The sequence below is a fragment of the Hyaena hyaena genome, unplaced genomic scaffold (assembly GCF_003009895.1).
Source record: "Hyaena hyaena isolate Hyena2069 unplaced genomic scaffold, ASM300989v1 scaffold_19, whole genome shotgun sequence".
NCBI lineage: Eukaryota > Metazoa > Chordata > Mammalia > Carnivora > Hyaenidae > Hyaena > Hyaena hyaena.
In genome coordinates, this window is record NW_024080651.1 from 6,168,292 (window position 1) to 6,181,974 (window position 13,683).

The 13,683-nt window shown below is 39.9% G+C and overlaps 1 protein-coding gene across 1 annotated transcript in view; it reads left to right on the top strand.

Annotated features, from left to right (window-relative positions):
• SLC5A1 (solute carrier family 5 member 1) overlaps positions 1-13,683 on the top strand; it is a 76,484-nt gene that overhangs the window by 55,647 nt on the left and 7,154 nt on the right. The window contains exons 13-14 of the mRNA XM_039225885.1: positions 7,395-7,610; positions 10,439-10,544. Of these exons, the coding sequence (XP_039081816.1) occupies positions 7,395-7,610; positions 10,439-10,544 (322 nt within the window). The remainder of the gene's footprint in view (positions 1-7,394; positions 7,611-10,438; positions 10,545-13,683) is intronic.

Consider the following 13,683-nt stretch of genomic DNA (forward strand, 5'->3'; position numbering starts at 1 on the left):
GAGAGATCACAACCAACACCATAGAAATACAAACAATATAAGAGAATTTTATGAAAAATTATATGGCAACAAACTGGGCAATCTGGAAAAAATGGCCAAATTCTTAGAAACATACAAACTACCAAAAATTGAAAAGGAAGGAATAGAAAATTTGAACAGACTCATAACCAGCAAAGAAATGAATCAGTAAACAAAAATCTCCAACAAACAAAAGTCCAGGGTCAGATGGCTTCCTACGGGAATTTGACCACACATTAAAACATTTTTTTAAACATTTATTTATTTTTGGGAGACAGAGAGACAGAGTGTGAGCAGGGGAGGGCAGAGAGAGAGGGAGACACAGAAGCCGAAGCAGGCTCCAGGCTCCGAGCTGTCAGCCCAGAGCCTGGCGCAGGGCTCAAACTCACAAACCGTGAGATCATGATCTGAGCTGAAGTGGGCTGCTCAACTGACTGAGTCAACCAGACACTTAAAGTAGAGTTAATACCTATTCTTCTCAAACTTTTCCAAAAAAAAAAAAAAAAAAGAAAGAAAGAAAGAAAAAGAAAAAGACAAAGAAAAAGAAAAAGACAAAGAAAGAAAGAAAGAAAGAAAAGAAATGGAAGGAAAAACTTCGAAACTTATTCTACAAGGCCAGCATCGCTTTGATTCCAGAGTCAGGCAAAGTCCCACTAAAACAGAGAGTTACAGGGCATTATCTCTGATGAACATGGATGCAAAAATTCTTAACAGGATACTAGCAAATCGAATCCAAATGTACATTATTCACTTCAATCAAAGGGGATTTATTCCTGGGCTACAGGTGGTGGTCAATATTTGCAAATAACTCAAAATGATACAATACATTAGTAAAAGAAAGGATAAGAACCATATGATCCTCTCAGAAGATGCAGAAAAGGCATTTGACAAAAAATAAAATTCTTTATAAAACCCTCAACAAAGTAGGGGTAGGTGGAACATACCTCAACATCATTATGGCCATATATGAAAAACCCACAGCTAATATCATCCTCAATGAGGGAAAAGTGAGAGCTTTTCCTTTATGATCAGGAACCAGACAGGGATCCCCACTCTCACTATTACTATTTGACAGTGTTAAAAGTCCTGGTCTCAGCAATCAGACAACAAAAGGAAATAAAAGGCATCCAAATTGGCAAGGAAGATGTCAAACTTTCACTATTTGCAAATGACATGACACTCTGTAGAAAACTGTAAAGACTCCACCAAAAAAATTGTTAGAACTAATACATTAATTCAGCAAAGTCAAAGATATAACATCAATGTACAGAAATCTGTTGTATTTCTATACACCAATAATGAAGCAGCAGAAAATAGAAATCAAGAAATCTATCCCATTTACAATTGCACCACAAACAATAAGATACCTAGGAATAAACCTAACCACAGAAGTAAATGATCTGTACTCTGAAAACTATAGAATACTTATGAAAGAAATTGAAGAAGACACACACAAAAAATGGGAAAAAATTCCATGCTCATGGACTGGAAGAACAAATTTTGTTAAAATGTTTATACTACCCAAAGAAATCTACATTTTCAATATAATACCTACCAAAATGCCACCAGCATTTTTCACAGATTTAGCATAAAACAATCCTAAAATTTGTATGGAACCACAAAAGACCTGTAATAGCCAAAGTAATGTTGAAAAGAAGTCCTCCAGGGAGTGTCACAAATCCACATAATGTTCCTGAGTGTAATGTTTTGCATTTGGATCTATGATTTAGCTGACAGATGTGAATAAACACTTGGAGTCACGGAACTCCCTGATAACTGCACATGTGTGGAGACCAAGGAGTGCATATTTCTTTAAGGTCACATTAGCTTTTCCTTAAAATCTTCTATGATCTGTTCTTTGCTGATGTTGAAATAATCTTCTGCCAATGAATCTGCATGTATTTCTCAAGTTTATGCTGTGTTGTGTTTTGTCCTTTTTCCATTAAATTTATAATAAATCAAAAAAAAAAAAAAAAAGAAGAAGACCAAAGCCAGAGACATCACAATTCTGGACTTCAAGCTATATTACAAAGCTGTAGTCATCAAGACAGTATGGTACTGGCACAAAAACAGACACATAGATTGATGGAAGAGAACAGAAAACCCATAAATGGACCTACAACTATATGGTAAACTAATCTTTGAAAAGCAGGAAAGAATATGCAATGGGAAAAAGACAGTCCTTGCAACAAATGGTTTTGGGAAAACTGGACAGCAACATGCAGAAGAATGAACCTAGACCACTTTCTTGCACCATACACAAAAATAAATTCAAAATGGATGAAAGACCTAAATGTGAGACAGGAAACCATCAAAATCCTACTGGAGAAAAAAACAACAACCTCTTTGACCTCGGCTGCAGCAACTTCTTACTAGACATGTTGCCAGAGGCAAGGGAAATGAAAGAAAAATGAACTATTGGGAGTTCATCAAGATAAAAAGCTTCTGCATAAAACTAAAGTAAGCTTATGGGATGGGAGAAAATATTTGCAAATGACATATCTGATAAAGGGTTACTGTCCAAAATCTATAAAGAACTTATCAAACTCAACACTCAAAAACAAACAACCCAGTTAAGAAAAAAGACAAAAGACATGAATAGTTGGCAAAAGACATGAATAGTCACTTTTCCAAATAAAACATCCAGATAGCTAACAGACACATGAAAAGATGCTCAACATCACCCATCATCAGGAAATACAAATCAAAACCATGATGAGATGTCACCACACACCTGCAAGAATGGCTAAAATTAACAACATAAGAAACAACAAGTGTTGGTGAGGGTGTGGAGAAATGAGAACCTTCTTACACTGTTTTTGGGAATGCAAACTAGTCCAGCCACTCTAGAAAACAGTATTGAGGTTCCGAAAAAGCCCAACATAGAAATTCCCTATAACTCAGCAATTGCACTACTAGGTATTTACTCAAAGGATACAAAAATACAGATAGGAAGGAGTACATGCACCCAAATGTTTATTGCAGTATGTTCAACAATATCCAAACTGTAGAAAGAGCAGAGCCCAGGTGTCCATTGACTGATGAAGGATAAAGAAGAAGTGGTGTGTGTGTGTGTGTGTGTGTGTGGTATGGTGTATACAAGAACACAATGAAATATTACTTAGCCATCAAAAATAATGAAATTTTGCCATTTGTAACAATGTGGATGGAGCTAGAGTATATTATGCTAAATGAAATAAGTCAATCCGATAAAGACAAATACCATATAATTTCACTCATAGGTGGAATTTAGGAAACAAAACAGATGAACATATGGGAAGGGAAAAAAAAGAGAGAGGAAGCAAACCATAACAGATGCTTAATGATGGAGAACAAACTGAAGGTTGATGGAGGCTGGCGGTTGGTGATGGGCTAGATAGGTGATAAATATTAAGGAGAGCACTTGTTATGAGGACTGGATGTTCTATGTAAGTGATGAATCACTAAATTCTATTCCTGAAACCAATATTATACTACATGTTAACTAAGTAGAATTTAAGTAAAAATTTTTAAGTAAAAAAATTTTTAAAAAATTAAGTAAAAAAAAATTAAATAAAAAATTATACTACATGTTAATTAAGTAGAATTTAAGTAAGATCAGTTCACATGATCTCATGACTCAAGGCCTGTGTCAGGCTCTGTGCTGACAGCATGGAGCCTTCTTGGGATTCTCTCTCTCTCTCTCTCTCTCTGCTCTTTCCCTGTTCAAACACACACACACACACACACACATTCTCTCTCTCTCTCTCTCTCTCTCAAAAAAAAGCCCTTTAGGGGCGCCTGGGTGGCTTAGTCGGTTAAGCGTCTGACTTTCGCTTAGGTCATGGTCTCGCGGTTCGTTGGTTCGAGCCCCGCGTCGGGCTCTGTGCTGACTGCCAGCTCAGAGCCTGGGGCCTGTTTCAGAGTCTGTGTCTCCCTCTCTCTCTCTGACCCTCCCCTGCTCACGCTTTCTCTCTCTCTCCTAGAAATAAATAAAAAAATATATATATAAAAAAAAAAGCCCTTTAAATAAAAGTTTGAAGGGAAAAAGGAATGGCTCCTTTGAAAGCCAGGTTAAAGAGTTTGGGTTTTCAGTGGGGTACTGTCACAGGTTTTGAAACCATGAAAAGGATGTCTTTGGATATACCTTCTGACTGGAGTGTTGCTCAGCTGTCTCTGTATCAAACCGTCTACATGCCTGGGGAAGGCTGGGATGGAATGGGGTGCTGACTATGTAGCTTATTGTTTGAAGCAGTATAAATAATAGCATATTTTTGGTTAGAGATAACTTCTTTCTCCCAATAGGACAGAAACAAATACTTCACTGGAGTGACCCAGATTTGAAATATAAAATTACCTCATGTGCTTCTCTTTCAACATTTGCCATTAGGAACATAGTCCAGATTTGCTGTTATCACAAAACTGCATGCACAGATAAATAACCTTGAAAGATAAGAAAAAATCCTGCAAATGATCATGACAGGTTAGAGAAATGGGCACAATCTTAGGATATATTTCAAGAGGGATTGGGAGAAGCTGAGAGATTTCTGAAATACAAGTTAGTAAAGTATGGCTAGAAGCCCAGCTGGGTATTGCCATGAACCAAAAACAGATTCAATTCAACAAAGGACTGGGACATTAAAAAAATAAGGCTAAGAATTGGGATAGAGTGTAATGGTTCCCAACTGGGGGTGATTTTGCCCTTTCCCCAGGGGATATTTAGCAATGTCTGGCAACAGTTTTGATTGCTATGATTCGGATAGATTGCTATGATTTGGATTGCTATCTAGTAGGTGGAGGCCAGGGATGCTGCTAAATTTTCTACAGTGCACATGACAGCTTCTCCCATGCTCACCTCCCACCCCCAAAAGAATTATCAAGCTCAAATGTCACAGTGCTGAGGGTGAGAAACCCTTTCCTAGAATCTCTAGAGAGTAACATGTAGAGACTGCCAAGTGATTCTCAGGACAGGTCAGAGATTGTGTTTTATGAGGGTGACTCCAAGTTTTGAGGAAGATGTCAAAGAATTCCCAGATTTTTTAAGAGTCTCTTGAGAATAAGACTAAAAGAACAGGAAAAGGCTAATTGTCAAAAGAGAAGGAAAGCTTTATAGCAGATTTTATCAATATTATTCATACTAAAGGAAAAACATATTTTTTAAATGAATAAGTAAATGGGGGATTAATGGGGAACATTTTTTTCTTTTTCTTTGTCTGTCAATCTATGTATCTATCTATGTATCTATGTATCTATCTACTTATCTATCTATCTATCTATCATCTATCTGTCAGATACTTCTAGATGCCAGCCATAGAGCTAGGCACTAGCAACACAAAGGGAATAAATCCTGGTCCTTCCCTGGGCAAGTTCCCAGTTCAGATGGAAGAAAGAGAAGTAAGTGAATGAATGATTCCATAACAGTGGGATCAGTGCTGGCATGGAGGTGTGTCTACAGTTCAGTCACAGCAAAAAGGATGGCCCTACCCAATTCTGTCTTGGGAGGATGAGAGGGGACTTTTAAGTGAGAACAAGGAAGGGAAGAGCCTGTGCTTTCCCAGATATAGTGACCTATGAAAAGACCCAGCACATAAATACACATGACATGATAATGTAGCACACCTGGGATATAAAGTACCGGGGTTACTGTGGCTAACAGAGTTCAAGAATCAATATTTGACATGAAAGCACTTTCTTCCCACCCTCCTCTGAATTCACTCTATTTTGTCACTGGTCCTTTAAAAATGTGGATCTCTCTCTGGCTCAGTTGGTTAGGCATCCGACTTCAGCTCAGGTCATGATTTTGTGGTCTGTGAGTTTGAGCCCCGTGTCGGGCTCTGTGATGACCACTCAGAGCCTGGAGCCTGCTTTGGATTCCGTGTCTCCCTCTCTCTGACCCTCCTCTGCTCACACCTCTCTTTCTCTCAAAAGTAAACAAATGTTAAAAAATTTTTAAATAAATAAAATGTGGGTCTCTAGATTCAGACTTGGTTCTCTAGGTGAGGACTGAAAGAAAAAAAGGAGAGGAAAGGAAGGAATGGAGGAAAGAAGGAAAGAAGGAAGTAGGGGAGGAAGGGATTAAAAAACTCTGAAAAATTGTCCCCCAATAATTCTAGTCTCTTAAAAGTTTTCCATATTTCTAATATGCAAACCCAAAGCTTAATGTAAAAACACATTGTATAGTTTTTTATGTTCTCAAATTTAAAACAGTGACTTTGGATCTTAAAAGTGGCTAATGAAGAAAGTAGTATTTATATCTTGATGGAAACATTTCTTTCTCTTCCATTTCCAAAAAATCCAATTTGTTTTTGTTTTTGTTTTGTGTGTGTGTGTGTTGTATTTATTTTAAATAGTTTATTGTCAAGTTCGTTTCCATATAACACCCAATGCTCATCCCCACAAGTGCCCTCCTCCATGCCCATCACTACTCTTTCCCTTTCCCCCACTCTCATCAGCCCTCAGTTTGTTCTCATGAGTCTCTCATGAGTCTCTCATGAGTCTCATGAGTCTCTCATGAGTCTCTCATGAGTCTCATGAGTCTCTCATGAGTCTCTCATGAGTCTCATGAGTCATTCAAGAGTCTCTCATGGCTTGACTCCCTCCCTCTCTCCCCCTATTTCCCCCCTTCTTCTCCCCCAAGGTCCTCCGTTAAGTTCCTCCTAATCCTCCTATACGTGCAAACATATGGTATCTTCCCTTCTCTGCCTGACTTATTTCGCTCAGCATAACACCCTCAAGATCCATCCATGTTGGATGCTACACATGGCCAGATGTCATTCTTTCTCATTGCCACGTAATATTCCATTGTATAGATAAACCACATCTTCTTGACCCATTCGTCCATTGATGGACACTTAGGCTGTTTCCATGTTTTGGCTATTGTTGAGAGTGCTGATATGAACATTGGGGTACATGTGCCCCTATGCATCAGCACTCCTGTATCCCTTGGGTAGACCTAATTTGTTTTTCAGTGTATTCAAGGAATACAAATTACTCCACAAGTAATTATGTTACATCTGAATGTGCCTAAATCTGGAGGCTGATGGTGATAGTAGCTCCAGGGAGAGAGATTGAAATTATTTTTAAAAACTAAAGGGAATTTTTGGAATTAAAGTTTTGGGTTGACATTAAACACCAGTTATTAGACACTGTACCCCGTTATATTATGAATTCTCATTTTAAGACCCAGGTAAAATCATGTCACTGAAACATGATAAAAACACCTGCTGAAGGCTTAGGCCTGACATCACACTCCTAGCCAATCTGTACTCCAGTGTTCTGGCTTCAGATGATCTGAAGCTGTCATTTGTTTCATTTTTGTTCCTTTGCCTCTATCCCCCTAGGAACACCCAGGTGTTTTGTGTGTTTGGTATTAGTTAACCCAGGGTTTTCTTTCACAGGGAGCCTTTTGGGGACTGATCATCGGATTTCTGATTGGGGTGTCCCGTATGGTGGCTGAATTTTCCTATGGAACTGGGAGCTGCATGCAGCCCAGCAACTGTCCCAAAATTATCTGTGGTGTGCATTACCTATATTTTGCCATCATCCTCTTTGTCATTTCTATCATCATCATCGTTGTTGTCTCTCTCTTCACCAAACCCATTCCAGATGTGCACGTGAGTATCGATTTTGGGGAGGGGTTCTGCCCTTGTTTCATGTTCATGCTGCAACACCCACGTTGGTTGCCCTTTGCTCAATTAGATATTTGCACTCATGTGACTAAAATAGCCCATGCTTGCCATCTGTTTTACATAGAAAGACACAGAACAGAAAACACAGTGTGCCAGCAAAGCAGTATCAAGCGTCTTTGGCAGAAGTTTTCATAGTAGTTCATATTTCAGTCCCGGGGATATTCTCTGGATCCTGCCCCCTGAATGACAGCACAAGGTGCAAGGGAATGAGGTCACATGGGTGAGCACAGGGGCTACCCTGGCTTAGATGCTCATGTCTCAAATAGGAACTTAGATTTCTTCTAATAGTCCCAAGGTAATAATTTCCAGGGGTCCCAGCCAGGGATATGCTAGTTACAAAAATCACCACACTCCGGAAAATTTGACATATGATATTCCCTTAATTTCTTCCAATTAAGTCTTCAAACAATTACTCATAGAGCTTGAGAAATTTCAAACAATATCAAAGTCCAATTGATTCAAGAGTCCAAAAATGACAAGTACTCTCCTTTAACTCTAGATGTCACCCTTGGTTTAGGATTTATTCACACCCTCCCAATGTAGATGAAGATTTCCAATAATGGGTCATTTTTACCACAAGCAGTATAGTCTGGTAACCCAACACAGTTGATATTTTACCTTTTCAAGGTTTCTTAGGAACAGAACTAGAGAGTTAGCTAAGGTCATTTTTGCCCTTAGAGAAAGAGAAAGGGTTTTGTTAACTTGTGTATAACTTGTGCATACACAAGTACAGGGACTTATGGAAACCCTGAGAAACCTTCAACTTCATTATGATTTTTTTAAAATGCTTTTTTATTTATTTTTGAGAGTCAGAGAGAGACAGTGAGAGCAGGGGAGGGTCAGAGAGAGAGGGAGACACAGAATCCGAAACAGTCTCCAGGCTCTGAGCTAGCTGTCAGCACAGAGCCTGATGCAGGGCCCAAACCCATGGACTGTGAGATCATGACCTGAGCTGAAGTCGGACGCCTAACCGACTGAGCCACTTAGGCGCCCCTGATTTTTTAAAGCTGTGACCAATATTGATGTAAAACAAAGACTGCTTTTATAGCAGAAGAACCACAATTATGCTCCATGATTCCTCTTGAAGTGGAGAAAGCAAGGTAGTCACCAAAAGAGGGTATGGGTGGAATGAACACATTAAATTGATTTTCAGACTTCAAGTTTCTGGTTTCATGTCCACAGAAGCTGTGTCTTGTTGGAGACCGGCTCCGGCAGGTCCAGGGGTCCCTGAAGGATGGACAGTGTCAGTGAGAGAGACAGTGAGAGAGCCCCTAGATTCTTTCTGATCACCAGGCAGGCATTTCTGTCCTGTCGGTTTTGGTGTCTTTATTTAAAGGTTCAGAAACAGCATGAAGTCAGAGAAAGGAATTTCTACAATGGGAGGTCTTTTGCAATAACAAGTTTTTTATATTCTGCAGAATTATCCCAGTCATAGTGAATTTACAACCAAGGAAATAACAGGATGCTCTTAGTGAAAAACAGGGTAATATATAGGTTAAGTTGTATATAGATAAGCTAGGAATCATTCTGTCTGGCTCTCAAGAGGATGAATGTTTCTGAACTGGTTTGTTTGTGGATGCCACCATGAGGGCCCTAAATGTGTCAGTCTTTGCATCTGGGTTTATGTTTTAGCTACTCGTATCTATCCTCATCCCAGCTGCCAGTGTAAGGGAGAGTGTTTGTGAAATGTAGGCCTTGAGGAAGGGACTGCTATGCATCACCAATTAGTAGGTTATGTTCTGCCCTTATCTGTACCTTAACTCTAAATTAGGCTCTTTTGACATGGGACCAGGCTCAATTGTAACTCTTGTGTTCTTAACCCCCTTTATTATCTAAGTCTTGGATCTGCAAGGCCCATAGGAAGAGCCTTTTGACAATCATCCACAGAGCTTTCATCTAAAATCTCTTTTGTAAAGGCAGGAATATGCTTTTCCTTATGAGGTATCTGTGTTCAGAATATGGGTCTGATATGGAATATTGTGAGGCCTGGTCAATACCAGCAGGTTCATTTCCAACATGAGCCAGTAGTAGCAGAAAGAGAGAGTGTAGCAGAAAGAGCTCCTGCCTGTTCTCATGGCAGGAGCTGTGCAAACACTGCCATTTCCTTGCTGTGACTGCCATCCAGAGAGGCCGGTGTGGCTCCCAGCAGTGTCTTCAGCTCTACTCTATTCTAATATGGCTCAAAATCCTACAGATTATGTCTTTATAATGTAACAAAGACATAGTACAAAACTTTACTCTTATACTTTTGGTCTAGGCAAATAAATGTGTAGTCTTCTTTCTTAGCACCAGTGATAAAAGGAACAAATCTGGTTATCATATGTAAGAAGAGTTCATTCATTCAACAAACATTTCTTTATTCAAGGCAGTCTCTTAGTCTCCAAATATAATATCAAAACAGCTGATATATTCATGTATATAATTCACATCTAAGTGCCCAACATATTTAGAGATATTGTTGTACATGGAAACTGTTATCTATGTTTTGTTGGTACTGAGAGACTACAATACCTCTTTTTTTGTTGTTTTCATTTTTTATTGAGTTTTATTCAGCAAACACTGGCAAAGTGAATATCTTAATGGGGGCGCCTCCAATGCCTGCTGTGTTCTAGAGCAATTGCCAGCTATCCACTGACACCTTTAAGGAAGTGATGCACCTTTTCCTTTTTTAAGCACATCTCTTTGTTCTCCCAACTTCTTGACCCAAGACACTATTTGGATCTTTCTGCTAACCTGTTTTGCTTTCTTCATAGCTCTACCGTCTGTGCTGGAGCCTGCGCAACAGCAAAGAGGAACGTATTGACTTGGATGCAGGAGAGGAGGACATCCAAGAAACCCCAGAAGAGACCATTGAAATAGGTGATTTGTGATTCAGAACCTAATTCCAAGCCCTTAAAAGTTACTTCTCCAATAGCAAGGCCACTGAACTGAAGCATGTATGAAATGTCTTCATCAAAGCTCAGAGCTCCCTTCTGGAAGGGAGTAAGGAATGAGGTGGGGAATGAGATGAAATGGATGGGGAATTGACTCTGTGGGCTGAAGAGACAGGGGAATAGAGAGGTGCAGAATTGTCCCAGCCTCCTTATATCTTGGTTCACAGTGTGAACTATGTAAGTATGAGTTGGGTATTTGCCACCCTGACTTGATTGGGGCATGGCCAGGGACAAGGGAAGTCAGAGCTTGTGAGCTGAAAGCAGATGGAACCTAAGTTATGATTAGTTCTAGTGATATCAGGAAGATGGGTGAGAGCCTCTTCGTGTCTTATGTCTCATCAGCTTACCACATCAGATTTAGAAAATCAAATTTCCCTGAAGTCCAGTAAGATAATGCATAGTCAGTATTCAGAGACTTATCTTGATCATGGGGAAATATTTTCCTAGGCTTATCTATTGGAGCTTGGGAGTGGTGCACATACTGAGGTGCACATACTGAGGATGGTTGTGGAGATGTGTAGTATGCAGAGGAGTGGGAGTACAAGATCATATGTGCACATACTGAGGATGGTTGTGGAGATGTGTAGTATGCAGAGGTGTGGGAGTACAAGATCATATGTGCACATACTGAGGATGGTTGTGGAGATGTGTAGTATGCAGAGGTGTGGGAGTACAAGATCATATGTGCACATACTGAGGATGGTTGTGGAGATGTGTAGTATGCAGAGGTGTGGGAGTACAAGATCATATGTGCACATACTGAGGATGGTTGTGGAGATGTGTAGTATGCAGAGGTGTGGGAGTACAAGATCATATGTGCTTTATCTAGTGCAGGGATGGTGGTGTCATCACTCCATCTGAAGGGGAGCACAGATGCAGCAGAATAAGTTCTGAGTATGGCCATCAAAAATATATAATCCTTAGTCTTGAAATGGCCCTAGAGATAATTTGGCCTTATGGCCTTATTTTACAGACATGTGAATTAAGACAGGAAGGAAATGGCTTTGCCTATTATCCCAGCTCTGATACAATCTGCTCTTCATCTCTAAAGACCTTATAGTTTTAAAACCTGTAATTCTGAACGTACTGGAAAGAACCTAGAGCCACAAGCAGTTAACCATGTTGCTGAAAAAGGTACACCGTTTCTGCTTCCTTAGAGCAGGGAGGCATGGACATGCTATCTGCTTCTTCCACTTCCAAAAATATCTCCACATTGAGTCATAATGTCATAGATTTAAAAGGGACATTGAGTGGTTTGATTCAGCAGTGTTTATATGCAAGAGGAGACATTAAGCCCTGGAAGTGTTTATTGTTGCTGCCCTGTATCAGGATGTATTCAGACCAATTATTATCACATGACTGGATCTGTTGTAACGCTTTGGAACTTTCAGGTGGAGCCAATATGCTCCTGAGTCATGCCAGTCTCACTGCTTGATGTGGTAAACAGATATGAGTTTTTGTGCGTTTTTTTAAATTTTTTATTTAAAAATCTTCTAACATTTATTCATTTTTTAAAAAATTTTAAAAAATAGTTTATCGTCAAGTTGGTTTACATATAACGCCCAGTGCTCATCCCAACAAGTGCCTTCCTCCATGCCCATCACCCCCCTTCTCCTCTCCCCCATACCCATCAGTCCTCAGTGCTTGGCGTTCAAGAGTCTCTCATGGTTTGCCTCTTTCCTTTTCCCCCACCATTTCCCCCCCTTTTCTCCCCCGTGGTCCTCAGTTAGGTTCCTCCTAATCCTCCTATATGTGCAAAGATGATATTTGTCCTTCTCTGCCTCACTTATTTCGCTAAGCATAACACCCTCAAGGTCCATCCATGTTGCTACACAGATAAACCACATTTCTTGATTCATTCATCCATGGATGGACACTTAGGCTGTTTCCATGTTTTGGCTACTGTTGAGAGTGCTGCTATGAACATTGGGGTACATGTGCCCCTATGCATCAGCACTCCTGATTCCCTTGGGTAAATTCCTACCAGTGTTATTGCTGGGTCATAGGGGAGTTCTATTGTTAATTTTTTCAGGAACCTCCATACTGTTTTCCAGAGGGGCTGCACCAGTTTACATTCCCACCAACAGTGTAGGAGGGTGCCCATTTCTCCACATCCTCGCCAGCATCTAGAGTCCTCTGATTTGCTCATTTTAATCAATCTGACCAGTGTGAGGTGGTGTCTCAGTGTGGTTTTGATTTGCATTTCCCTGATGAGAAGGGATGCTGAGCATCGTTTCATGTGTCTGTTGGCCATCTGGGTGTCCTCTTTGGAGAAGTGTCTGTTCATATCTTCTGTCCATTTCTTCACTGGGTTGCTTGCTTTTCGGGTGTGGAGTTTGGTGAGTTCCTTATAGATTTGGGATATTAACCCTTTATCTGATATGTCATTTGCAACTATCTTTTCCCATTCCGTTGGTTGCCTATTAGTTTTGTGGGTTGTTTCCTTTGTCGTGCAGAAGCTTTTAATCTTGATGAGGTCCCAATCGTTTATTTTTGCTCTTGATTCCCTTGCTTTTGGGGATGTGTCAAGTAAGAAGTTGCTGCGGTGGAGGTCAAGGAGGTTGTTTCCTGCTTTCTCCTTTAGGGTTTTGATGGTATCCTGTCTCACATTCAGGTCCTTTATCCATTTTGAGTTTATTTTTGTGTATGGTGTGAGAAATTGATCCAGTTTCATTCTTCTGCATGTTGCTGTCCAGTTTTCCTAACACCATCTGTTAAAGAGGCTGTCTTTTTTCCACTGGATATTTTTTCCTGCTTTGTCAAAGATTAGTTGGCTGTATGCCTTTGGGTCCAGCTCTGAGTTTTCAATTCTATTCCATTGGCCTATGTGTCTGTTTTTGTGCCATACCATACTGTCTTGATGATGACAGCTTTGTAGTAGAGGCTGAAGTCTGGGATGGTGATACCTCCCGTTTTGGTTTTATTTTTCAGTATTACTTTGGCTATTCGGGGCCTTTTGTGGTTCCATACAAATTTTAGGATAGTTTGCTCTTGCTTTGAGAAGTATGCTGGTGCAATTTTGATTGGAATTGCATTGAATGTGTAGATTGCTTTGGGTAGTAATG